Source organism: Odocoileus virginianus, chromosome 8, assembly GCF_023699985.2.
Source record: "Odocoileus virginianus isolate 20LAN1187 ecotype Illinois chromosome 8, Ovbor_1.2, whole genome shotgun sequence".
In the NCBI taxonomy this organism is placed as follows: domain Eukaryota; kingdom Metazoa; phylum Chordata; class Mammalia; order Artiodactyla; family Cervidae; genus Odocoileus; species Odocoileus virginianus.
The window spans coordinates 42,737,805-42,763,829 of NC_069681.1; the positions used below are offsets into that span (position 1 = coordinate 42,737,805).

Below are 26,025 nucleotides of genomic sequence, written 5' to 3' on the forward strand. Positions count from 1 at the left end.
TCTCCTGCATTGCAGGCAGATTCTTTGCCATCTGAGCCACCAGGGACATTTTCACCCCAAAAGTTCTCAACAGCCTAAACCATGTTAAAATTCTAAATACATGGGTTTTTTATTTTTCTCAATCTTTTGAATTCAATGCACTCTATCTTGATCAATTTATCCAACAATATGTGAAAAGTTTGTTGGAGTATATTTGAAGACAGAAGAAAATGCTCAGCTACCATTCATTGAGTCCCTACACGTTAATAACTGCTGGCACTTTCGCCTATATGGTTAACACTGTTATCCAAAAATGTAGGTTTGATTTATCATGGTCTTCTTCAACCATATCTTCTTACTTGTAAGGATTTAGTTTTGACATTAAGTGATAAGAAATCATAATGAAGCTTCACTGTTCAAAAATCTTTAATGACTCTCTCAAACTCGAATTGATATTTTAAGTCTTCTTCCACGTGAGTCCATCTTAACTCTTTTCAAGCATATGGTCCACAATCCTCATCCACAGCTCCCTATTCTGGTAACGTTGATCTATTTACTGTCCCTTTTATCTCTAAAATGTATTTTCCATATCATACACACTATCATTTTCATAAGAAAAAATCATTATATCACTTTCAGTGGATGGTTAATATCTTCTAGTTCAGCTAATTCAAGTCACAAATCTTTCCTTAAAATGCATATCAATATATTTTCCTCCAACAATTTCTCATGAACAAATTCCATAACATAAATGAGGCTTTTTCTAAGAAAAATATTACTAGATTAAAACATCTTAAAATTGACATTTCAATGTTTCTATTTTAAAAGATCATCAATTCATCAGGAATTACATTTTAACTCAACTTAAATTTTGTCCTGATTTATTATATTCATTTTATTTAATAAGTAGAGTTTTAAAAATTAATCAGCTTTGTGATTTAGTTCTGTATGTAAACAAAGCACAAATTATTTAACCAGATTGATATTAATACACTTATTAAAAAGGAATACCAATAGAAGTTATATTTTGTGTTGAACAAAAGCAATAAATTTGTTTGAGAGCAGTGTAATCTAAATATTTTCATTCTAATCCTATACAGAATAGCTAATGCTTTATAAAAGAAAAAATAAACTATTTTATTATAGTAATAAGGAATTTTATAGACAAGATGACTAAAACAATAAAAAGATCATATATTTGCCAATATGTGTTATAATTTTATAACCCATTAATTTTATTTCTCAGCACATTGTTTGAATTAAGGTTGAATTCTGCTTGTAGATGATCCTTAAACATCCAACTAATATTTCCTGTTTTACTATTTATCAGACTTGTCTACACTTTGACATATCACAATGATGTTCCTAGGAAATCCACATGAGGAAGTAGAGGAAAAGTTAGGAAAATATTTCTCAAAATAATATTTTTGAAAATGAATCTATAATTACCCAGTTAAAAGCAATGGGGTTTTGTTTTATAGACTATTTTCATAAAATCTCATAAGTATGTCTGTTCATACTAAAGTAAACTATGGGTCTGGGGGATCTGGCAGAAACCCCAGAAAGGCATATATTTCATTAACAAAACAGACTCCCTACTCCAACTCAGTTTACAAGCCTGATGATGACCTCAGAGACAAGCCATGAAAGCTAGTGGTGGTTTAGTTGCTATCAAGGTTAGAATAAAGCTAAAATTTCATTTTATACCAGTATAATACACAAAGACGAAGAAATACACCTAGATAAATTTACCAGGATAATAATAATAGGTAAATTACATAGCAAGATTTGTCCTCAGTTTCAGAAATCAAGATATATTTACCTTGAAAGGCAGCTGCATTTCGAGATATCAAGAACTTTAATGCAGAGCTGGATGTTTGAAGCACCTGCTGCATATCCTGGCGAGCCACGACTTGGTATCTCTCCTCCATCTTCCTGGTACAACACGTAGGTTTTTTGGCTGTGCAAACCTGAAGATCAGGCCCTGTAATACACAGAATATTTTTCAGAATAATTACTTATTCATTTAGCAAATATTACATGCTATGTATCAACCATTAATGATCAGCACTGCATATAACAGGTTCATGTTCTGGATACCTTCCAGCAAAAGGACACCAGTGGGTTGACAGAAACCTGAGGATACACTGGATCCCACAGCAAGCTGTGTCAGGACCTGGCCCTAACACCAGCAGGCAAAAAACAAACACGTGGAGGCTAAAGATACACTGCTAAACAACCAATGGATCACTAGAAAAATCAAAGAAGAAATAAATTTTTTTTAAAACCTAGAGACAAATGAAAATGAAAACACAACAATCTAAAATCTACAGGATGCAGCAGAAGAAATTCTAAGAGGGAAGTTCACAGCAATACAAATTTACCTCAGGAAATAAACAAACATAAAAGAACCTCAAAAGAATAATCTAAACTTACACTTAAAGGAACTAGAAAAATAAGAACAACAACAACAAAACAATGTTAGTAGAAGGAAAGAAATCATAAAGATCAGAGAAGAAATAAACGAAACAGAGAATTTGGAAAGAAAAAAAAACAGAAAAGATCAATTAAACTAAGAGCTGATTCTTTGAAACAAAATTGACAATCCAGATGCCAGACTCTTCAAGGGGAAAAGTAAGAGGGCCGAAATCAATAAAACTAGAAATGAAACAGAAGCTACAGTTGACACCACAGACAAACAAAGGGTCATAAGAGATTACTACAAAGAATTATAGTCCAGTAAGGTGGACAACCTAAAAGAAGTGGGTATGGGACTTCCCTAGTGGTCCAGTGATTAAGACTCTGTGCTTCCAATGCAGGAGTGCAGGTTCAACTCCTGTTTGGAGAACTAAGACCCCATATGCCTCATGACCAAATATAAAAAAATAAATAAATAAAAGAAGTGGACAAATTTCTATAAACACACAGTTTTCTAAGACTGGACCAGAAAGAAACAGAAAATGTGAGCAGACTAACTACTCTGATGCAATTGAATCAGTAATTAAAAAAACAAAAACAACAAACAAAGGTCCAAGACAAGATGGCTTCACAGGTGAACTCTACCAAACATTTAGAGAAAAATTAACATCTATCCTTCTCAAACTATTCCAAAATATTACAGAGGAAGGAAGTGTCAGAGCTTATTCTACAAACTCAGCATCACATTGATATTAAAATCGGACAAAAATATCACAAAAAGAAAATTATAGGTCAAAATCCTTGAGGAAAGTAGAAAATCTTCAACAAAATATTAGCAAACCAAATTTTCAACACTGTATTTAAAAACTCATGATTCATGGATAGTTCAATATCCCCATCCAACCAGTCAATGTGATACACCACACTAACAAATTGAAGAATAAAAACTGCGTGATCATACCAATAGATACATAAAAAGCTTTTGACAAAATTCAACATTCATGATTTTAAAAAAATTCGAGAAAGTGGGCAAAGAGGGAACATTCTTCAACATAATAAAAGCCATATATGACAGACCTATGGCTAACATAATACTCAATGGTGAAAACCTGAAAGCATTTCCTCTAAGATCTGGTACAAGAAAAGAATACCCTCTTACCACTTTTCTTCAACACAGTGTTTTAAGTCTAGCTACTGCACTCAAACAAGAAAAAGAAACAAAAGGAATCCAAATTGGAAAGGAAGAAGTAAAACCATCACTTTGCAAATGACATGATTCTATACATATAAGATCCTCACGACATCATCAAAAACTACTAGAGCTCATCAACAAATTCAGTATACAAAATTAATATACAGAACTCTGTTGCATTTCTATACACTAACAATGAACTATCAGGAAGAGAAATTAAGCAATCTCATTTACAGTTACATCTGAAAGAATAAAATATCTAGGAATAAACCTACTTAAAGAGATAAAAGACCTATACTCAGAAAATTGTAAGACTAACAAAAGAAATTGAAGACAACATAACAGACAGAAAGGTACACCATGTTCATGGATTAGGAGAATTAATATTGTTAAAATGATCATACTGCCCAAGGTTATCTACAGATTTAATGCAATCCCTATAAAAATACCAAGAGCATTTTAAAAAACAGAACTGTAACAAATTATTTTAAAATTTGCATGGAAATATAAAAGTCCCCAAATGCCATATGAAGTTCTTAGAGTCACCACAATCATAGAGATGGAAAGTAGAATGGTGGCTGGCTGGGGCAGGGTAGAGGAAGGCGATTGGGGAGTTAATGTTTAATGGGGATAGAATTCCAACTTTGCAAGACACAAGTAGCACTGGAGGGATATGGTAACAATGGTTGTACAACATAAATGTAGTTAGTACCACCAAACTAGGCACTTATAAATGGTTAAGATGGTAAATTTCATATTTTACCACAACAGAAAAAATCTGAAACAATTTTTGATTATTTACATCAAAAATATGATATATGATTAACAACTCTTATCCTGGATAGGAGCCCAAGGCATGCACATTTATCCACAGCAGGCAAGCTAGAGAATACAGAAAAGTACAAGGTATGCATAAAAAGGACTGAATTTGAGCCAGTTCTAGTGAGGGAGATGAACCTAGAATCTGTTATACAGAAGTGAAGTAAGTCAGGAAGAAAAAAACAAATATCGTGTATTAACACATACATAAGGGCTCCCCTGATGGCTCAGATGGTAAAGAACCTTCCTGCAATGCAGGAGACTTGGGTTTGATCCCTGGGTCAGGAAGATCCCCTGGGGACAGAAATGGTAACCCTCTCCAGTTTTCTTGCTGGAGCATCCCACGGACAGAGGAGCCTGGTGGGCCACAGTCCATGGGGTCACAGAGAGCTGGACACGACTGAGTGACTAGCATACTCATGGCTGATTCACGGTGCTATATGGCAGAAACCGACACCACATTGTAAAGCTGTCATCCCCCAACCAAAAACAAAAGGAGGAGGCTTGGCAAAGTGCCTGAAGAGGACAAACCTGAGGGTGCCTCGGGGTGGGCCTTGAGGCTTCCCAAGGCTACGCAGGTTTTATGTAAAGCTCAGGACATTGTGTTTATGCAGCCTAACCCAACAGAGCTGTCCCTTCTTTGGGAGCAGGAGGAAGAATTACGGCCTTTCATCTCTGAGATGCACGGCTCCTACCTTGGCTCTTCATTGACCAGCTGTAGATCAGTAAACACAAAATACGTGAATGTGCATGAACACACACACAGACACACATCAGCCTCTTTTCAAACTCCACATTTTCCACACAGATTCAGCCTCAGGTTTTAGCCTGTGTAAGTTAGACAAATAAACAGCAGCGTGTTTAAGGATTTCACAAAGGCTAAGATGCATAATATGTGTCACAGTAGGTAACATTTTGGCAATTGTTTTTTATTTACGATGCATAAAAGTTATACAAAAGCAAATTCTACTTCAAACAGTAAAATTGATTGAAAGAAAACAAAGCTATGTTCTCAGCTTTCTTTCTAAATGCAAGATAGAGGGATTAAAAGTTTAGAGAAAAACAATAATAGAGACTGGGGAAGACAATTAATGAATAAACATTAAAGGATATAAACATATTTGGTATGGGAAAGACCGCTATGGAATAAAAATAATGACAATAGTACAATAACAACAACAATAATAATAGATGATTGCAAATATCTCTCTAGAATTTAAATACCTAACATCACTTTGCGAGGTGACATTCCTAAACATGGCTTAAAAAAGCCCCAAGCTGGACCATGTCTTCTTTCTCTCCAGCTCCAGGCGCATCTCAAGCAACATTAGCTATGGTTCTCTTCCCTTCACACACCACCTTATTTAATTTCCTTATATTCACCAAGTACACACTGGCCACAGAACCATCCTCCAGGCTCTTCCTTCTGTCTTGGACAGTCTTGCAGTCAATACACACCTTCCCCTACTTCATTCCCATCTAGTTTTCTTTAGATTGTAACTCAGTCTTCCCATGGGAACTTCCCTTAACCCCACAGACAGCTCTAATACCTATACTATGCCTTAGCGTTCACTCATTGTGGCTGTAATGTTACATTCCTAAATGTGATAACTAATTAATTCATTCCCTCATCTGTACTACTAAGCTCTAAATGGAGGGATTTTTATTCTTCATCATATGCCACTTGTCCAGCTCAGAGCCTGTACATCATAAACACTCAGTTTTCATTCATTAAACCAACAGTCAAGGATCTACTATGCATATGCATTATCTCATTTAATCCTCACATGAACCCTATGACATAGGTACCATCACTACCACATTTTATTTGTGAGGAAACAGAGATGTAAAGAGGCTTTGACCACTGCCCAATGGCACAGACCTACATAATACAAGAAAGTGGAGCTGATGTTCAGAAACAGGCAGAGTGATTCCCAAGCTGCCATACTGACCACCAGTCCACTGAGAGAAAAGCCACGGTCCTCGATCTATAAATGGCTTGTATACAGACACACCTGACCATTTTCAATTTCTCTTTCTAAAGAAGTCATCTGTTTGGAAAACTTCTAGAAAATAAAGTTCAGGTTAGAATCATCCAGGGACTATTACTGAAAAATAAAAGTTAACTGAAGTATAAAATTATAGAGCTGTCATTTGTCTTTGTGTCCAATTTTACATGGTGGAAAGTAGACTTAGAAAAATGTTACAATTTACCCCGTTTTCTAAACATAAGGTGGGAGAGCAACCATCATGTCTCAAGACACTGAATAGGTATGGTTAGCAATTTAGACCACTTAGAGCAAACACATTCCTCAAGCTGATGAGGATCTGCACTGATTAAACCAGACTTTAATTCAGAATCGTGGAAGTTGGTAATGCTAACATCAAACTAAACTCCAAGTCAAATCAAGACTATAATTCAAAGACCTAGTTATGTCTAATTGGCATGATATTTTTATCAGTGGTAACTTAAGGTCTCAATGAAGGGAAAGAGTCCACAGGAAACTAGCTGCCTTGCTTTCTGTGTCAGTTCAAAAGATAGGCAAGATGAACTGATCTGGCAGTGAGCAGTGGTGTGAAGCGAGATCTTAATTCCCTGCCCAGGAATTGAACCTGGGCAACCTGGATGAAAACCAGGAATCCTAGCCCCCAGACCAGCAAGGGCTAGAAGCTATTTTTCCCTGATTCTTTGCCCCCAATGAAAAAATGCATCTATCAACAGAGGCTAGAACTGTAAACACAGGTACAAAGCCCATTATTACAGACATAGCACAACAACGAGTGGGACAGCACGCAGAGAAGCAGTTTGTTTAGTTAAGACAGATGCAAGGCAGGGATGCATACCTGGAGAGAAAGGATGCAGGCATCCCCGCTAGTGAAGAGGAACGCAGTGAAGAGGCGGTTAAGTCATTTATATAAGTTGGTTCTTCCGGGTCTGTGTTTACCTTTAGCCAACAATCTGGTTTCTTTCACTACACCTGACCTACCCTGGGACCCTCCCCTGGGTGCACATGCACCCCTCAGCCAAGATGGATTTCAAAGTTAAGGCTTCTGGGAGCAAAATTCCTTATGCTTTGGTGTTATTCTCTGACTTTTGACCCCCAAGAAGACTTTCTGCACATACGTAGCGTCTGCCTTGTTCCAAAAGGGGTTGGTGGGACGGAGTGAAGGTCCCTTAATCCTTTACTCAAACAGGGCTTTGCCCCTCTTTGTCCTGGCCATTGACTATTACCTTGACTATTGCCATGACTATTACTTCAAGGTGTTTGTGGAGTATGCTCAGTCGCTTCAGTCATGTCCAACTCTTTGTGACCCCATGGATTGCAGCCCACCAGGCTCCTCTGTCCATGGGATTTTCCAGGCAAGTGGGTTGCCATGATCACTCCAACCCAGGGATTGAACCTGTGTCTCCTGCATTGCAGGTGGATTCTTTATCCACCAAGCTACCTGGGACAAGAGACAAAGACTGGCTACTAACCCTGTTTCTGTTGTTATTTCCATTTCAAAGGGAAAACAGGAGGCTGATTGTAAATGCCTTAACTGGAGCCCACCTACCTCGTGTCTCTAGAAATACAAACAGGAGGCTAGTACTAAGTATCCAGCCTGAAGCTCACTTCTTCCTGCCCCATGAAATGCAAACAGGAGGCCAGTTCTAACCATCTAAGCTGGAACCCATATATCTCCTATCTCAGAACTACACATCCTCAGGGAAAGGACCATATCTTAATTCTATTCACAGTATAAGCATAAAGATCACAGAGGATGAGATGATTGGATGGCATCACCGACTCAATGGACATGAGTTTGAGCAAGCTCCGGGAGTTGGTGATGGACAAGGAAGCCTGGCATGCTGCAGTCCATGGGGCCACAAAGAGTCGGCCACGACTGAGCGACTGAACTAGACTGATAAGCACAAAGGACATAATAAGATGCTTGTCGATAAAATGTCCAGAATACAGTTCTCCCCTTGTAAATAGAACCAGAATCATAAGAAATCAAAGCCAGATAAAACCCAAACAGATCCCACATGGTAACAAGATATATTTTTAAAATATGTCAAAGCCTGACTGCAAAGAACAAGGGACTCACTGAGGCTGCTTATGAAACAAGAAGAGTGCACAACCCAAGGTCAGGAGCAGCAGCCGTGGTTCTGATCTGCAAAACCACACTCTGCAAGAATTAAAGTGCTGAGAGCAAAATGAAATTCAAAATAAAACAGCAGCCTCCCTGTTGAAGTGGCCCTCAAGCAGAATTGTGGGGGCTTTTCTGGATTTCTTACCCAGAAGCAGCAGTACTAGTTAATACGCTTTCCTTTCTGTTCCCCAGCTTAAGCAGCTGTTACAACCATCTACCTGCTTGTGCACAGTTTTTAGTATGTTAAAATAGGATCATTGGGAAAAAGCATTCTGGAAAGATGGTGGCAGTAGCAGCATCATTTCACAATATCCCAGTCCCCACACAGACCAGATAGGACAACTTGAAATTAAATCCAAAAAATATAACAAAACTGGGGATGGAATATCCCCGCAAACTTCAAAATGTATACGTGGTGCAGGGAAAACCAGCAACAGCCAAAAGAGCTTCACAGTATCAGAGTCAGGGCAGGAGGGAGGACAACGAAGCAGAGGGGTAATGTCTGGAGAATCTGATGACAGATGAAGCCCAAAGAGCCAAGAGGAATTCACAGAAAAGCACAGGGAACCGATCTGCAAACAGCAGCTGAAACTGGGAAAGTTTTGCCCTCTCCATTACTGGATAGGCACAAAGGAGCCAAGGTGAAAAGGAATGAATTAGCAGGAGCAATCCCCTATGATTGCTCCAGATTCAGCAGGCACCTTTCCAAGGAAGAACCCCACAAAGAAGAGAAACATCTGGAAGAGAAATTAAAATTCAACAGTAGAAGAATTTAAGAGACACAGACAGAGAACACCTAGACCAAAGTAGGAAGGGAAACAAATCCAAGAAATTTCAGAAAACAAGCAGTCATATTTTCAAACACTACACAAACTAACAGAAGAGAAAGTCTGGAAAGCCACAAAAACTGTTCTGAAGTCTATCTCAATCTAAATTTTCAAGGGAAAAATACTAACTTCACATGAAATGAATATCAAAACATACTGAGGTCAAATCTCATACACCATTATTATAATAAAAAAGGGAATAAGGAACAGAATAACATCCCCACAGACCAGACCAGAAAGACATGCCCTCCCCCAAAAAGAAATAAAAGAATCAGCCAAGTTATTTCAAAACAAGCTAAAAGATGACACAAAGCATATAAGAACAACACAAATCAGAATTTTAAAAATTCAGATGTGAGGTGACAGTAGTCAGGAAAGAATTAAAGATGAAAGAAAAACATTCCGAAGAAAAGAATAAACTAGAAGGAACACGGGAGCCAATCATACAAAGGTAGTACCTAAGAGAAACAAAAGGTGGAAAATAAGGGATTGTGAAAAATCAGAAAGAGTGAAAGGGTTTAAAAGATCTATGGCTGATTCATGCTGATGTTTGGTAGAAACCAACACAATACTGTAAAGCAATTATCCTTCAATTAAAAATAAATAAATTAAAAGAAAAGTGACGAAAAATATTGTTTATAATGTAAGCGCACTGAAGGAAAAAACAGGACAAATACTAAAACCTGTATTTTATGCTACACTGAAACTGCTGTGAGAGTGAAATGGGATATAAAAAATAAGCAATTATGGAATATTCAAACTCTATTCTCTCTATTCTGTATCCTTGAAAATCAGGATTTTTTTAGAGACGATGAAAAGAGATACAGACATAGTAAAGAGGAGCTTAAGTAAAACTTTGCAATCTTGATGTAAACTATCTTTACGAAAGCATCAAGAAATTTACCTTTAAAATATATATTCCCTAGTTTCACTGAAAAGGCCTAGGAACAATGACAAACCAAGTGGCAAAGGGTCCCTCTTGTGCCCAGATTATAATCTTGAAATACCACACCTCTCAAGAAGTCAGTGCTTTTTGAAGAAATTCCTCCCTCTGGGTCTGGGGCAGGAAACACATGAGACAACAGACTAGCTAAAGCATCTTGTCCACCAGATAGCAAAGAAGCCATCAAATAACTACCAGGATCATACCAAGAAGGACTCAGGAATCATATTAGTCTGCCGGGGCTGCCAGAACAGAAAACCACAGACAGGTGGCCTCCAAAGCAGAAATTTATTTTCTCACAGTTCTGGAGGCTGGAAGTCCAAGACCAAAGTGCTAGCAGGTTTAGCCTGGTTTCTCTTGAGGCCCCTCAAATCCTTGACTTACAGATGGCACCTTTCCTGAATGTGCTCAGACGGCCTGCTCTTTGTACATGTGCACGCCCCATGTCTTTCTTCTTGTAAGGACACCAGTAATATCAGATTAGGAGCCATCCTTATGACTGCATTTAAACTTAGTTATCTCCCCTCTCCAAATACAGCCATACTGGGGGTTAGAGTTTCAACTTAGGGATTTAGGGGAGCACAGTTCAGCCCACAACAGAAGCCTACTTCCATTATCATACTAAGTGAAGTAAGTCAGAAAGAGAAAGACATATACTGTATGAGATCACTTATATGTAGAAGCAAAAATGTGATACAAAATGAACCTATTTATGAAACAGAATCATGGACAGAGAGAACAGACTGGTGGTTGCCAATGGGGTTGGGGTGGGGGGAGGGACAGAATTAGCTTAGATATAAGCTTTGATATGGAGAATGGACAGACAACAAGGTCCTACTGTATAGTGCAGAGAACCATATTCAGTATCCTATGATAAACCACAATGGAAAAGAATATTTTAAAAAGATGTGTGTGTGTGTGTGTGTATAACTGAATCACTTTGCTCTACAGTAGAAATCAACATAACACTGCAAATCAGCTCTGCTTCAATAAAAAAAAAATAGTGAAATTGAAAAAAACAGTTAACTTCAAAACGTTTTTGCTGATCAAACATGGTACAATTTAAGCATCCTTAATAATAATTTCGAAGGAGTACAAGAAATAAAATAAGCTTAAATCCAAGAGTTTTCTGTATCCATGCTTTCTTTTAAAAAAAAAAAAGACTTTTAAAATAGTACTGCTGGTTGATAATATACATTTTCTTCTTATTTTAAACCTGTATTTCTCCCCTAGTCAAAATACTGGAATTTTATATTTGTAACACATATCAACTTTGTTGATAGCTGACATAGGAAAGGGCCTTGGTGTCAAGACACGGACACCAAGATATATTTTAGGTTCACCAGAATGGATGTTATATGTCATAAAATACCAAATTCTCACCAGGTAAAAACAGGGCCTTGGAATTCAGAATAGTAAGGTGATACTGGTAAATTTTCCCTTTTTGTCTATTCTGAGAGACAAATTTTCTCTTTTTTGTCTTTTCTTACCATACATTGTGAAACTGATAATTTGTAAATGTCATCAGGGTGAAAAGATTTTGACTGAGTCAAATGTACTCCTTCATCCAGGTAAAATAAAAAGTACTTAAGTCCATGTATCTAGCAAGAATCATGACAATGTCACTGGATTTGCTGAGAGCTGCCTAGCATCTGTTTCTTCTCTTGAAATTTCTTTTGAAGCTCTATCTCTTCCTCACTTACATATATGTTATTTAGATGAAACTGACACACACAAAAGGATGAAAACACAGCATTCTATCCTGTCAGCACAATGATTGATTCAGAAATAGTCAGCCAGTCACAAGAAAGAAATGCAAAGAGACATTTGCTGAGGCCTTCAGGAAAGCAAAGCTTTCTCACTTCTGTGGAAACTGAATTTAATTATGCAAGCAGACAAGGTTTGCAGATGCCAGGGTTATTTTCCAGCTTAGAGTGAAGGCTAGATCTACCACAGCTTCTTTTGTTACCTACCTGATCAAGAAATCTAGCCAATACAACAGTGATATTTTCAAGGGTTACGGCAGGCCAAACCACTCCACTCCCTTTATGGTTTATTCCTGCAGGTGGCTCAATCAGTAAAGAACCTGCCTGCAACGCAGGTGACACGGGTTCGATCCCTGAGTTGGGAAGATCCCCTGGAGAAGGAAATGGCAACCCACCCCAGTATTCTTGCCTGGAAAATCCCACAGACAGAGGAGCCTTGCAGGCCATAGTTCATGGGGTCACAAAAGTTAGACACAACTTAGCGACTAAATCACCACCAGAACATCAAAGGACCTGATACTAAATGCAGGGTCTGATAACGCCCATTTAGTGGCTGTTCCAGTTCTCTGCTCTAAAGTGGAAATACAATTTGCATGTCCAAGAAATAACTGGAAGGATTCCACTTGCCATAGGGCAGTGCTAGCCTCAGAGAGCCACCACGAACTGAGCAAAATACAACAGTAAACGACCTGAGAGCCCGAGAGAGTGAATGAAAGAAGGATTCTAGACAGGAGTCAATAGTTGGAGGAAGGGAACAGCATGAGGTTAGTGTTTTATCCCTGTGGCTTTAAGCCTGTGGGCAGCCCACATATATAAGCTGACCAAAATTCCAATAGAAAACTCATGGTCTTTGTGGACTGCAAAACGAAGAGGGCAGCCACAGCTGAAGTCAACCCACTATGGCTTCACAATGTCCCCCTGGGGCACACCTTCCTCTTGGTGGGAACCACCAGCCAGGACAAGGGCATGGCAGTATGAACTGGAGCAGAAGAGGACCTTCCCAAAAGCCTGAGAAAGAGCTGTCAATGAGACAGAAGGAGAAAGAGGGGAGAAGAGGCAGAGGAAAACAGTACGGTGTCCTGGAAGAATTTCAAGAAGGGAGAAATCAGCTGTGTCCGAGGAAGTAGCCACATTCAACAGGCTGTAGTTTTCAAAGATCTGCAACCATCTGGGCTACCACGTTGGTTGTTCTCTTGACTCTAGATAGCAATTACACGCACAATCATGCTGCACTTGGGATCCTATTCATTACAAGGCATAATTGTAAGGTCATGCCAACTCACTGAATGCTGTTGTGTAGAACCTGTTTAACACTTTTAAAGTTCATTCCTTTCTGACATCAGCCAACCCTGACCAGAGGGCTGCCTAACAGTTTCTGATGTCACCCTGAATCCTGGTGCTTTCCTGAACGTCTGCTTTGTGTAGTTTATTGATTCCATTCAATTTGCTTCTCTCTCAAGACTGAAAGCTCCAATATGATAAGGACCACCTTTGCCTTGTTTCCCAGTGTATTGTATGTAACTAGCGCAGTACCTCGAACAAAAGCTCTTCAGGAAAGTATTGGTCTCCTTCCCTTTCTCCTGTGTGTGTTGTGTGTATTAGTCGCTCAGTCATGTCCAACTCTTTGAGAACCCATGGGCTGTAGCCCACCAGGCTCCTCTGTCCATGGGATTCTTGAGGCAAGAATACTGGAGTGGGTTGCCATTCCCTTTTTCAGGAGATCTTCCTGACCCAGGGGTCAAACCCAGGTCTCCTGCATTGCAGACGGACTCTTTACTGTCTGAGCTACCAGGGAAGCCCTTCCTTTCTCCTACTTGCACATAAATATTTTGGAAGAAGCCTAAGAAAGCACTTTCATGACTTAAAATTAATGACAGGGTTTTAAATATAGATCCAGGATGAGCATATTGCTGAAGACATTAAAAACTGGTTCAATAAACCTTTTGAAATAGTATTTATGATGATCGTATTTACATTTCTACAAATATTCCTCAATAATGCATCGCTGTAATTTACAGATTCATCATTTTTGTTTTATGGAATATAGGCAATGCCCTCATAAAGGATATATTGATATTACTCTTTGAAATAAAATTTTTTTCAGAACAGTATTAAGTATTTCAGCTATTAAGGGTTTTTTTATGGTTCTGGATTCAATTTTTAAAAAAAGTAACATTTGCCAATCTACAAAGTTAAATAAATATGGTCATCATAAAGACCACTGGTAGAACAGTAATGCTGTCCCTCATATATATAAATGGCATCATTGATCCTTCAAGGTATAATGTACTCAGTTGTTTTTCTAGTCATGGTTGATGAATGTTCTCAGAACATCACATATTTAAACCCGTACTTTTACAATCCATAACCAAGCAATTCTAACATGAAAGCATTTCCTGAAGCAGAGAGAAGCTCTGCTAAATGGAATGCTCTCTCAAACCTGAAGTCGTGAACTTGGGGTCGACACTCTGTGACACATTAACCACCTCAGCAGACAAAAAGGTTAAACATGAACTAATACAAATGTCTGTTAAGAAACAGCAGCAGTAGAGCCTGCTCCTTGAAGGATGAAAAAAATCAATTGTTATCTCATCCCCTCAGTTTTAATGAGCCCCAAATTATTCTGCAGCCAATAATCCACATAGTTTCTCTAAGCGAAACCAAGCCCTTGCATCACAGCTACCCCAAGGCAGGCTGAAGCTGAGATTCTCAGCTATTTGGCACAGGAAACAGCACTACTTCTCCATTTTCAAGGATGTATTTGCATCCACGGATGTATACAGACTTGAGATCTTGTCATTGGTGGGATTAGGGATGGGGAAGGAGATCAAGTTCCCAACAGTAAATGGAGCCCAGACCAAAAATCTCTTCCCCGGTGACTCAGACAATAAAGAATGTTCCTGCAATGCAGGTGTCCTGGGTTCAATCCCTGGGTCGGGAAGATCCCCTAGAGAAGGGAATGGCTACCCACTCCAGTATTTTTGCCTGGAGAATTCCATGCACAGAGGAGTCTGTTGGGCTACAGTCCATGGAATCACAAGGAGTCAGACATGACTGAAATTCAGATAGCTTTACTTATTATTTATTTATTATTCCCTGGTGGCTCAGTTGGTAAAGAATCTGCCTGAAATGTGGGAGACCTGGGGTCAATCTTTGGATTGGGAAAGTCCCCTGGAGAAGGGAATGGCAACCCACTCCAGTATTCTTACCTGGAGAATTTCATGGACAGGGGAGCCTGGGTGGCTAACATCCATGGGGTCTCAGAGTTGGACGTGACAGAATGACTAACATATACACACAGACCAAAATGAATTATCTGCCACAATTCCTGTGGAATCAGCCCCGACTCATAGTAACCCCCACTCTCCTCTGAGGACTGCTCTCTCAACACCTCCACGGGAGAGGCCCCGGCCGGTCCCAGGCGTCTCAGGTGACCTCACATCTGATTAGGGTTTCTTGAGCTGAAAGCAAATAAGTGATTGAAACAGAATCAACTGGACTGTTTCATCTGAGAATTTTGCATTGGAACACAGAAAAAGTCTAGTCTGTTTTCCATCAGACTGTTTTATATATAATTTAGGAGTGAGGCACCCATGCTATTTCACCATGGAGACAAAAAAGCAGAGTGTGCAGTGTAGAGAAATGAAAGGGACACCTTCGGACTTCTCACTAGTTCCTACAGTAGACCTTCCCTGAGACCAAGTTATTTCCTCTATCTTGGGGCTTCATTAGATACAGCTAAACCCTCATAATAAATTGCTTTTGTATTGGTGGTTTAGTGACTATGTCTGACTCTTGCAACCCCATGGACTGCAGCCCACCAGGCTCTTCTCTCCATGGGATTTTCTAGGCAAGAATACCAGAATGGGTTGCCATTTCCTTCTCCAGGGGATATTCCCGACCCAGGGATCAAACCCTGGTCTCCTGCACTGCAGGCAGATTCTTTATCAACTGAGTTACCAGGGAATTAGACCAAATTAGTCTGTGTTTCTTGCAACCAAAGTACTCAAGCTAATACTCTAGGGGAGACGGTAGCAAGAAAGAATGAACTGATCCATATTATATAGAAAGATCTTAGGAACCGTAAAGTATCAATACATGGCAGTGGAAGAGCCAAATAAGCCAGGCTTAGAAATCGTGGATGGGCAGGCAGAGTGCTTTAGGGTAGAGACTGACACACTCAGACTGTCCCAACCCAATCACCAGGACTTTCCTGTGTGCCTAGAAATAAGTAACAATATATTAAAAAATAACTCTACCTTAAAAATAATTCTACCTTTAAAAGTTTCTCTCTTAAAAAGTTGAGATCTTTCTTTATGTGCTGCCGCTGCTTTTTTTTTTTTTTTTCATTAGAACAGAATTTCTGAAGAGGCATGCTACACAGCGCCCAGCTGTGAAAAATGACCATCACATCCCAAAATAACTTATGACCTTTGAGAATACACAAGGAAATAAACTAGCAGATTCTTTGAATACAGGCTCAGAGGAAAAGGTGGATGATTCTAAAATGCTTGTTCACGCCCTGGATGATTATGGGAGGTGATGTTAATTTGGAATCACTGGTAGGAATGTGCTTATGATAGAATCATAATGATGCCTAGCAGAGTGAAAGCATGAGTTGCATTCCAAGATCGACCCTTGCATTTTCTCCATTTTAAGACACTAAAAGATGCATCATAAATGTATGTATACATTGTTTTGAGATTGTTTTGTATACATTATTTTATTAAATGTATACAGTAAGGACTTATTTCACAAAACATCAAAAGGTAGACAGAAAAAAATAATAGAAAGGAAGACATCGTAGAAATGGATAATCATGCTTTTGTTACTGGGGGCAGGCAAATCAAGGAGAAAAAGGAACAGCTTAATATGCAGAAAGACAAGAATCCCTTGATTTCTCAAAGAGATGTACAGAGGAGGTAGGTTATTCCGTAAGGACTATAGCAATGCTCTCGTCAAATATAAGATGGATACCTATCTTTGATTATTGAAAATGTTTATATTACTATTTCCCTGACCAAATAAATTTTTTTTCATTTATCTATTTTTAATTGAAGAATAATTGCTTAACAGTATTGCATTGGTTTCTGATGTTTGATAAAATAAAATTTTAATGCATAAAATGCTGATAATTTTTAAAACTTGCAAAGGAAACCCACAAATCTGAACATTCACTAGGCTAGAAAGTGGGATAACAAAAAGAGCTGGATGATCAAAGTCAACCCTCGGCACCAGTGACTCACAGAATCACAAGCCTTACTAATAGTTCTAAGGATACAGGAAATTGTGAGACACAGACATCAATGAAGCTCTCATCACATTAGGATAACTTGGGCCCAAAGGGAACATAAAAGTTTACTAAGCAGTTGATCAAACAAGAAAAGCTATTTGCTCATGAATTATCTTCATGTGGGGCTTCCCTGGTGGCTCAGATGATAAAGAATCTGCCTGTAATGCAGGAAACCCGAGTTCAACCAGTGAGTTGGGAAGATCGCCTAGAGTAGGAAAAGGCAACCCACTCCAGTACTCTTGCCTGGAAAATCCAATGGACGAAGGAACCTGGAGGGCCACAGTCTATAGGGTTGCAAAGAGTCGGACACGACTGAGCAACCAACACTTTCACCTTTTTTTTCTTATCTCCATTTTATACTCTGATAATTACATAACTAACAGTGACATTTTCCTATGGCCTGCACTGCATAAATTCATAAGTAACTATGAGATATGTTTACCATAAGCAGCTGAGACAGGCTTGGTATACTCTGCTAAAAGCATTTCATGGGTAATATTTATCAGAAGGATCTATCAGCGTCTTTAAAATTTTGATCTGATCATTTCCTCTCTTGTAATAACATATTTAATTTCAATCTAACACCTTATTCTCAGGTATCACGATAATTCTCACTACAAGAAAGAAGTCTGCACTGTTTCTTCCTGGCCAGAAAAACCACTATCCTAACATTCCACATGTATCTCTTCTATCAGATACTTAAAAAAAAAAAAATCTCATCTACTGGCTTAAATTGTTTAGATTATCACATAATCTATTCTGAAAGGACCCACAGAAAATTTATCCATTACTTGTTCCTCCTTTCTCATAACTGCTCTGACTCATTTAATTAATTGCTTTATTCTTTGTAATGCTTAACAGGAAACTCAGAGCCAAAATTTTCAGGTCAACTCACAAGCACTGATGCCTTATTCTATTTAAAAAGTATGCTATTTCAAGTCTTAATCTTATACTTAATTTCATATTATTTTCCTTCTCTTATTTTTTATATCATTTATACACTTAGATTCACATTGCTTTTTCCATTATTATTTTCAGGTTATATAAACCTCTGTGCATTGATTTAAACTAATATTGGAAAAGCTACAATACAAGTGGAGATCTATGGCTAATTGAAAACACTTAAGACACCAAATGGCTTGACTCCTTTTGGCTCAAACTATTAGCTCCTCTAGAAGTTTTATAACTCACTCACAAATAGATAGTTAGAAGCGGCCTGTGAGGAGCATATGTCATCTTAACAGCCAGACACAACATGCAGTGTAATTAAGCTTACTCAAACAGCCATGAATTCAAGGTCGATATGTTCCTCTTGCTTTCGGGACTGATTTCAGCTGGATGGACAATTTTTAAAGTATACAGGGAGCACCTTAATAGGTTCCCATTGCAAGGTAAGAAGGAGGAATCAAAATCATATTGATTCTACCTCTTAAATAATTTTCTTTAAGTTTACTTCTTTCCATCTGTACCACCTCCTCTCTAATCTTAAACCTAGAAAAGAAGCTTTAAATGGATATCCTACCAACATGAAAAGTCTTTTTAAATTGCAAATCTGATCCTGGCACTTATGAGAGAAGATTTCCTGTGGCGATCTATTGCTCTTGGGATGAAGTCGAAAATCCTTAACACAGCCAAAAGGGCCTTCGCTAACTGACAGTTGCCTCTCTGTCACCTCTTCTGTGCTCATTCCATCACTTTCTTAGCCAGTAGACAGGTTCATAAAGAGTGTACTTTGCAAAACGCATACACACACACACTACCAACTTTACTCTAGCTTTTTCTCTACTTGTCTGCAGAATTCAGCTTCTGGAAAGAGTGGTCTGCTTCGGTGGGGTCCACCTCATTCTCATGCCAACCTTGCACTCTCAAGTCTGACCTGACTCTTGGTGAATGCACACACCCGGGTAACTGGTAGACTCCATGTCAAGTTCAAGAGACATACACATTTCTAATCATGCCTGACCTCTTTTTGGAATCTGACCCTATTTCACCCCAGTTCTCAAGACCTGTCCTTTCTTTGATTTCCAGAACATCACTGGATTATCTGCTTTCTCCTAGTTCTTAATTATTTGTGTTGATTCAAGTTGTGCCTCTCAGTTCTGTCCCCAAATGACCTTCTATTCCCAGGAATTCACCCACATAACTAATGATCTCCACATCATTATCAACTTTCTCTCAAGTATATTTGGACCCATACTTCCAACTATCTATTGAACATTATCACCAAGATATATCAGAGTAACCTGTGTACTGACATGGAGGTTACATTGCATCCTGAACATGTTCCTTTAAGAGTCAAACAACACACGTCAGGATATTGAGAGAATCTATTTATCTGATTATTAAGAAAAAAAATTTATTTGCATAGGGAAAGAGTGTTTCCCTATGTTTTGTATATTTGTAAAAATTTAATGCAACTTCTTCCCTGCAGACTGTCTTCTACTCTCTGAAAGTTACTTTAAAAACTGAAAATCAAGGAACTCCACGGTGGTCCAGTGGTTAAGAGTTCACCTGCCAATATAGGTGACATGGGTTCAATCTCTACTTTGGGAATATACCACATGTCCCAGAGCAACTAAGCCTGTGCACCACAACTACTGAGGCCCACGCGCCTACAGACTACACATTCAAAAATAAATAATTTTTTAAAAAACCCTTTAAATTGTACTAGACTCATCCTTCCACTCAAATTCCCTAACAATTCTGCCTTCTAAGTCTCTCCATCTGATCCATCCCTTTTATCATGAAGAGCTTCCCTAACTGGTATTGAGTTAAAAAATGTCCCAGAAGAATGGGAAAAAGTGTTCAGTTCAGTCCATAAGTCACATCCAATTCTTTGTGATCCCGTAAACTGCAGACACCAGGCCTCCCTGTCGATCACTAACTCCCGGAGCTTGCTCAAACTCATGTCCATTGAGTTGGTGATGTCATCCAACCATCTAATTCTCTGTCGTCTGCTTCTCCTCCCGCCTTCAATCTTTCTCAGCATCAGGGTCTTTTCAAATGAGTCAGTTCTTCGCATCAGGTGGTCAAAATATTGGCGTTTCAGCTTCAGCATAAGTCATTCCAATGAATATTTGGGACTGATTTCCTTTAGGATGGACTGGTTGAATCTCTTTTCAGTCCAAGGGGCTCTCAAGAGTCTCCTCCAACACCACAGTTCAAAAGCATCAATTCTTCGGCACTCAGCTCTCTTTATAGTCCAGTTCTCACATCCATACATGACTACTGGAAAAACCATAGCTTTGACTAGACGGACTTTGTTGGCAAAGTAATGTCTCTGCTTTTTAATATGCTGTCTAGGTTGGCCATAACTTTTCTTCCAAGAAGCAAATGTCTTTTAATTTTATGACCGCAGTCACCATCTTCGATGATTTTGGAGTCCAGAAAAATAAAGTCTGTCACTACTTCCATTGTTTTCCCACCTATTCACCATGAAGTGATGGGAGCAGATGCCATGATCTTAGTTTTCTGAATGTTGAACTTTAAGCCAACTTTTTCACTCTCCTCTTCCACTTTCATCAAGAGGCTCTTTAGTTCTTCTTTGCTATCTGCCACAAGGGTGGTGTCATCTGCATATCTGAGGTGATTGATATTTCTCCCGGCAATCTTGATTCTAGCTCATGCCTCAACCAGCCCAGCATTTCTCATGATGTACTCTGCATATCAGTTCAGTAAGCAAGGGTGACAATATACAGCCTTGACGTACTCCTTTCCCTACCTGGAACCAGTCTGTTGTTTCATGTTCAGTTCTAACTGTTGCTTCCTGACCTGCATACAGATTTCTCAGGAGGCAGGTCAGGTGGTCTGGTATTCCCATCACTTGAAGAATTTTCCAGTTTGTTGTGATCCACACAGTCAAAGGCTTTGGCATAGTCAATAAAGCAGAAATAGATGTTTTTCTGGAACTTTCTTGCTTTTTCAATGATCCAACAGATGTTGGCAATTTGATTTCTGGTTCCTCTGCCTTTTCTAAATCCAGTTTGAATATCTGGACATTCACAGTTCATGTACTGTTGAAGCCTGGCTTGGAGAATTGTGAGCATTACTTTGCTAGCATGTGACATGAGTGCAATTGTGTGATAGTTTGAGCATTCTTTGGCATTGCCTTTCTTTGGGATTGGAATGAATACTGACCTTTTCCAGTCCTGCAGCCACTGCTGAGTTTTCCAAATTTGCTGGCATATTGAGTGCAGCACTTTCACAGCATCATCTTTTAGGATTTGAAATAGCTCAACTGGAATTCCATCACCTTCATTAGCTTTGTTCATAGTGATGCTTCCTAAGGACCACTTGACTCCACATTCCAGGATATCTGGCTCTAGGTGAGTGATAACATCCTCGTGATTATCTGGGTCATGAAGATCTTTTTTGTATAGTTCTTCTGTGTATTCTTGCCACCTCTTCTTAATATCTTCTGCTTCTGTTAGGTCCATACCATTTCTGTCCTTTATTCTTCCCATCTTTGCATGAAATGTTCCCTTGGTATCTCTAATTTTCTTGAAGAGATCTCTAGTCTTTCCCATTCTATTGTTTTCTTTGCACTGATTCCTGAGGAGGGCTTTCTTATCTCTCCTTGCTATTATATAGAACTTTGCATTCAAATGGGTATATCTTTACTTTTCTCCTTTGCCTTTTGCTTCTCTTCTTTTCATGGCTATTTGTAAGGCCTCCTCAGACAACCATTTTGCCTTCTTGCACTTCTTTTTCTTGGGGATGGTCTTGATCCCTGCCTCCTGTACAATGTCACAAACCTCCATCCATAGTTCATCAGGCACTCTGTCTATCAGATCTAATCCATGAATCTATTTGTCACTTCCACTGTATAATCGTAAGGTATTTGATTTAGGTCATACCTGAATGGTCTAGTGGTTTTCCCTAATTTCTTCAGTTTAAGTCTGAATTTGGCAATAAGTAGTTCATGATCTGAGTCACAGTCAGCTCCCAGTCTTGTTTTTGCTGACTGTATAGGGCTTCTCCATCTTTGGCTGCAAAGATTATAATAAATCTGATTTCGGCATTGACCATCTGGTAAAAAGTGAGAGTAAGAAAAAAAAAAACAGTCTTTCCCCTATGTAAATTTTTTTTTTCTTAAAAATCAAATAAACAGATTCTCTCAAGTATAGTAATTCCCAGAGCTTTAATATCCTAACATGTTTTGGGACTCTTGAAGAAACATGTTCAAGATGCAATGTTGCTCCCAAGTTAATGAAACTTTCTAAGAACACTGATGAATCAGCTGATAGAAATAATACGCAACAGAATGTAGGTTGGGTTTTGCTGGCTATTCCTTTTGAGATCAATTAACCTTCACTCTTAAAATGGCATCTTCAAGGCTGAAGAATGTGTAAGCTTCTGAGTAGCGGGTGTGAGTGGGCAACCCTACAGTGTAAATGGGCTCTTAGCCCCCCTTCTTAGGGGACTATTCAAGAGATGCTAAGTCTTCCTTCCACCTGTGCTAAATTGCAGAGTAATTTCCTGTTCCTTATTTTGATTAATAAATCAAATGAATTCATCAAATATTGATTAAACACCTGTTCTGTATAAGATGCTGTGATAGTTATTAAGGATACCAAGAAGGCGAGAATGCAGTTTTATCCCCACAGGGCTCAATCCAGGAGGAGACACATTTGCAAAAAATTTAATTAATGTGACAAAGTGCTATGAAAGAAGTACGTACCAGGTTCTATGGGAGCACAGAGGAAAAAATGATTTTCTCTTCTTGGAGAGGTAAGACAGGTGGATCCGAAGAGATTTGGAGCTTTATCTTGAATAATTTTTAATAGATGTCTTATAGTATCCTTACCCCCAAAAAAAATACAGGGTGGAAAACATTCCTGTTTCAGAAAGACATTCACAGACTTAGAGAACGAAATTATGACTGCAAAGGGGCAGGGGAAGGAAAGGAAAAGGAGACAGTTACAGAGTTTGGGACAGACATGTACACACTGCTATATTTAAAATGAATAACCAAAAAGGGCCTACTGTATAGCACAGGAAACTGTGCTCAATGTTATGTGGCAGCCTGGATGGGAGGGGAGTTTGGGGGAGAATGGATGCATGCATATGTATGGCTGAGTCCCTGCACTGTTCACCTTAAACTAGCACAACATTGTTAATCAGAAATATCCCCAAAATAAAATAAAAAGTTTTTTTAAAAGAAGAATATTCCCATTTAATAAGTGAAAATGTGAGCTTATTATAGTTAAATTTGTCTAAGTCCACAACACTGATGCATAGCAAAACAAATTTGAACTCTGATTAGTTAGATAAGATTGGAGGCAGAGAAGCAGAGGGAATGATATTCCACAGAGAGGTGACAAAAGGCAAGATGGATGAAAAGATATGGTCCATTTTGGGGAATAAAGCATTGAGGTGTGGCTGAAATGAAATACCAGGTCAATCTATGTATGCCATATGCCAGGTGAAGTTGCACGGCTGTGTGAAGGGTCTGGTAGTTTTTCCTATTTGCAAGTTAACAAGCTAGCATGTTATTTGTGAAAACAACAAATAGAAACCAATTAAAGAGAGTCAGGATGCCAGAAAAGGGACCTCTCATGCCCTGACCCTCTCTCTTATCTCTTTAAGAAGAAAAGCTAAACTGCAAGCCATAGTTGGTCTTTCCAAAGTGACCAATGATCTTCACAGATTTACTGAGACATTTAATGCAGTCATTCAAGCTTATCAACCTGGTTATAATAGCTAGCTCATATGTTTGTTGATAAAGACTAGGACCAGCACTGCATGAAAAACACTGATTAGCAAAATCCTGAAAGGTCTCTAGAATTACAACCAGGAGATCAGTCCCCTAACTTATTATATTATCAGGCTCAGGCAATCAGTAGGCAACCTGAGCAAGCAATTCCTATGGCTTTTCCAAACACTACTGGACTAGAACAAAAGTCAGTCTGCACACAGAGGTCTGATGAACCTGTTCATTAACAGTATGATTGACTTAAGATTGTTTTTTAAAAAAATTCTGGTCTTCCTTCAGATGTTGATTTCACCCGGGTAGCTTTTAACTCTACGTTTATTAATGGGCCAAATCAAGACCTTTCCATTCTAGTGAACAGGACAAGGATGGAATGGGATGAATGTTCACTTCAGATCAAGTTAATCTGGTGAACCAACTCTCTCACACCCTAGATGAGTCACCTCAAAGGAAGACTACCAAAATTCTTAATCTTCAACTCCAGTAAATGAAGCCTCCTAAACAGAACCAAAACCCTCCCAGTGTCTCCTGTTATTTGCAAAGAGCCAGGACATTGGAAGAGAGCCTGTTAAAAATGTAAGCACTTTAGGCACCTTCATCCCCTCTAACCAGCTCTCCAACATCCTTTTATCCGCAATGGGCTCTGAGGAGCTATGGAGGATGCTCCCAATACTGCCTCCTAATTGGCTTGGGGAAACATTTCTCCAGATTGGGCCCTATTAGAAATTATTAGATGCCTTACTTTTACCTGACTCTCAGAAACCTAAGGAAAATCAACGTGTTGATATTTCCTCAAGGAATGATGCCCTCCAAGGGACCACCAGCCCCCAAACTTTTGCCATGGTCCAACATGATAGTTCCCCAAATTACAATTAGAAAAACTGACTAGAGAAGCCCAACGATTGTCCACAGGTGGAAACAAAAAAACAAGACTGAAAATTCAACAATTTTTGGTTTGGTTAAAAGAGAAAGCTCTGGTTTGGATGAAATAACAACCCAATCTTCAGTAAGAAGACTCTAAAATTCACTCTCACCACTATACATGCATTAAACCACTGCTCTACTGATAAAATGATAGCTTTCATGAATTAATTTTGGTGGGAAAACATTAATAAGGCCACAAAAAGTGCCTACTTTATTTGTACCACTTGTCTCAAGTACAAGCCAGGAAGCCTGTTAGCACTGCTACCAGACACTTTGAATGAGCTAATGGACCATTCGAGGTCTGACAAATGGGTTCCATACAACTCCCTCCAACCAATGGATAAAAATGTGTTTCAGTCATGGTCTGTATGTTCTATCACTGGACTGAACAGTTCTCACACTAATCCTTGCAGACAGGTTACTACCTCTTCTGTGGCCAAAGTAGTTTTGGAAAAGATTACCTCTACCTGGAGAATTCCTCTTGAACTTAATTTTTTTTTAATTTTTAGTAGCTTAGTCATATCCAACTCTTTTGCTGCCTCCATGGACTGTAGTTCACTAGGCTCCTCTGTCAATGGGATCTCCCCAGCAAGAATACTGGAGTGGGTTGCCATTTCCTTCTCCAGGGGATCTTCCCAACCCAAGAATCAAACCCTCTTCTCTTGCATCCCCTGCACTGGCAGGGGAATTCTTTACCACTGAGCCACATGGGAAGCTTACAGTGACCTAGTAACCCATTTTACTGGTCAGGCACTTCAACAAGTCTGCATAGTTTTGCCAGTTTTAAGCTTTCACTGTGCTTACCATTCTCAATTTTCTGGTTTGGTCGAATGCACTAATAGCAATGTAAGACTCAGCTGTCTGTTGAGATGCCTCAATATACTAATACTTCCAATGCATTCCTTTTTTAATTTCAGACAGCTTTGGTTGGGCTTCTGCCACTTGAATCTGAACATTTGATTTAATTTAGAAGGGAATGTTCTCAGGTTCTATCATTTAGAAATATCACCTTTAAGTG

General features: G+C 38.9%; 1 protein-coding gene across 1 annotated transcript in view; it reads right to left on the minus strand.

Moving 5' to 3' along the window:
- GPC5 (glypican 5) overlaps window positions 1–26,025 on the minus strand; it is a 1,486,194-nt gene that overhangs the window by 1,445,256 nt on the left and 14,913 nt on the right. The window contains exon 2 of the mRNA XM_070471523.1: window positions 1,802–1,963. Coding sequence (XP_070327624.1) covers window positions 1,802–1,963 — 162 coding nt within the window. The remainder of the gene's footprint in view (window positions 1–1,801; window positions 1,964–26,025) is intronic.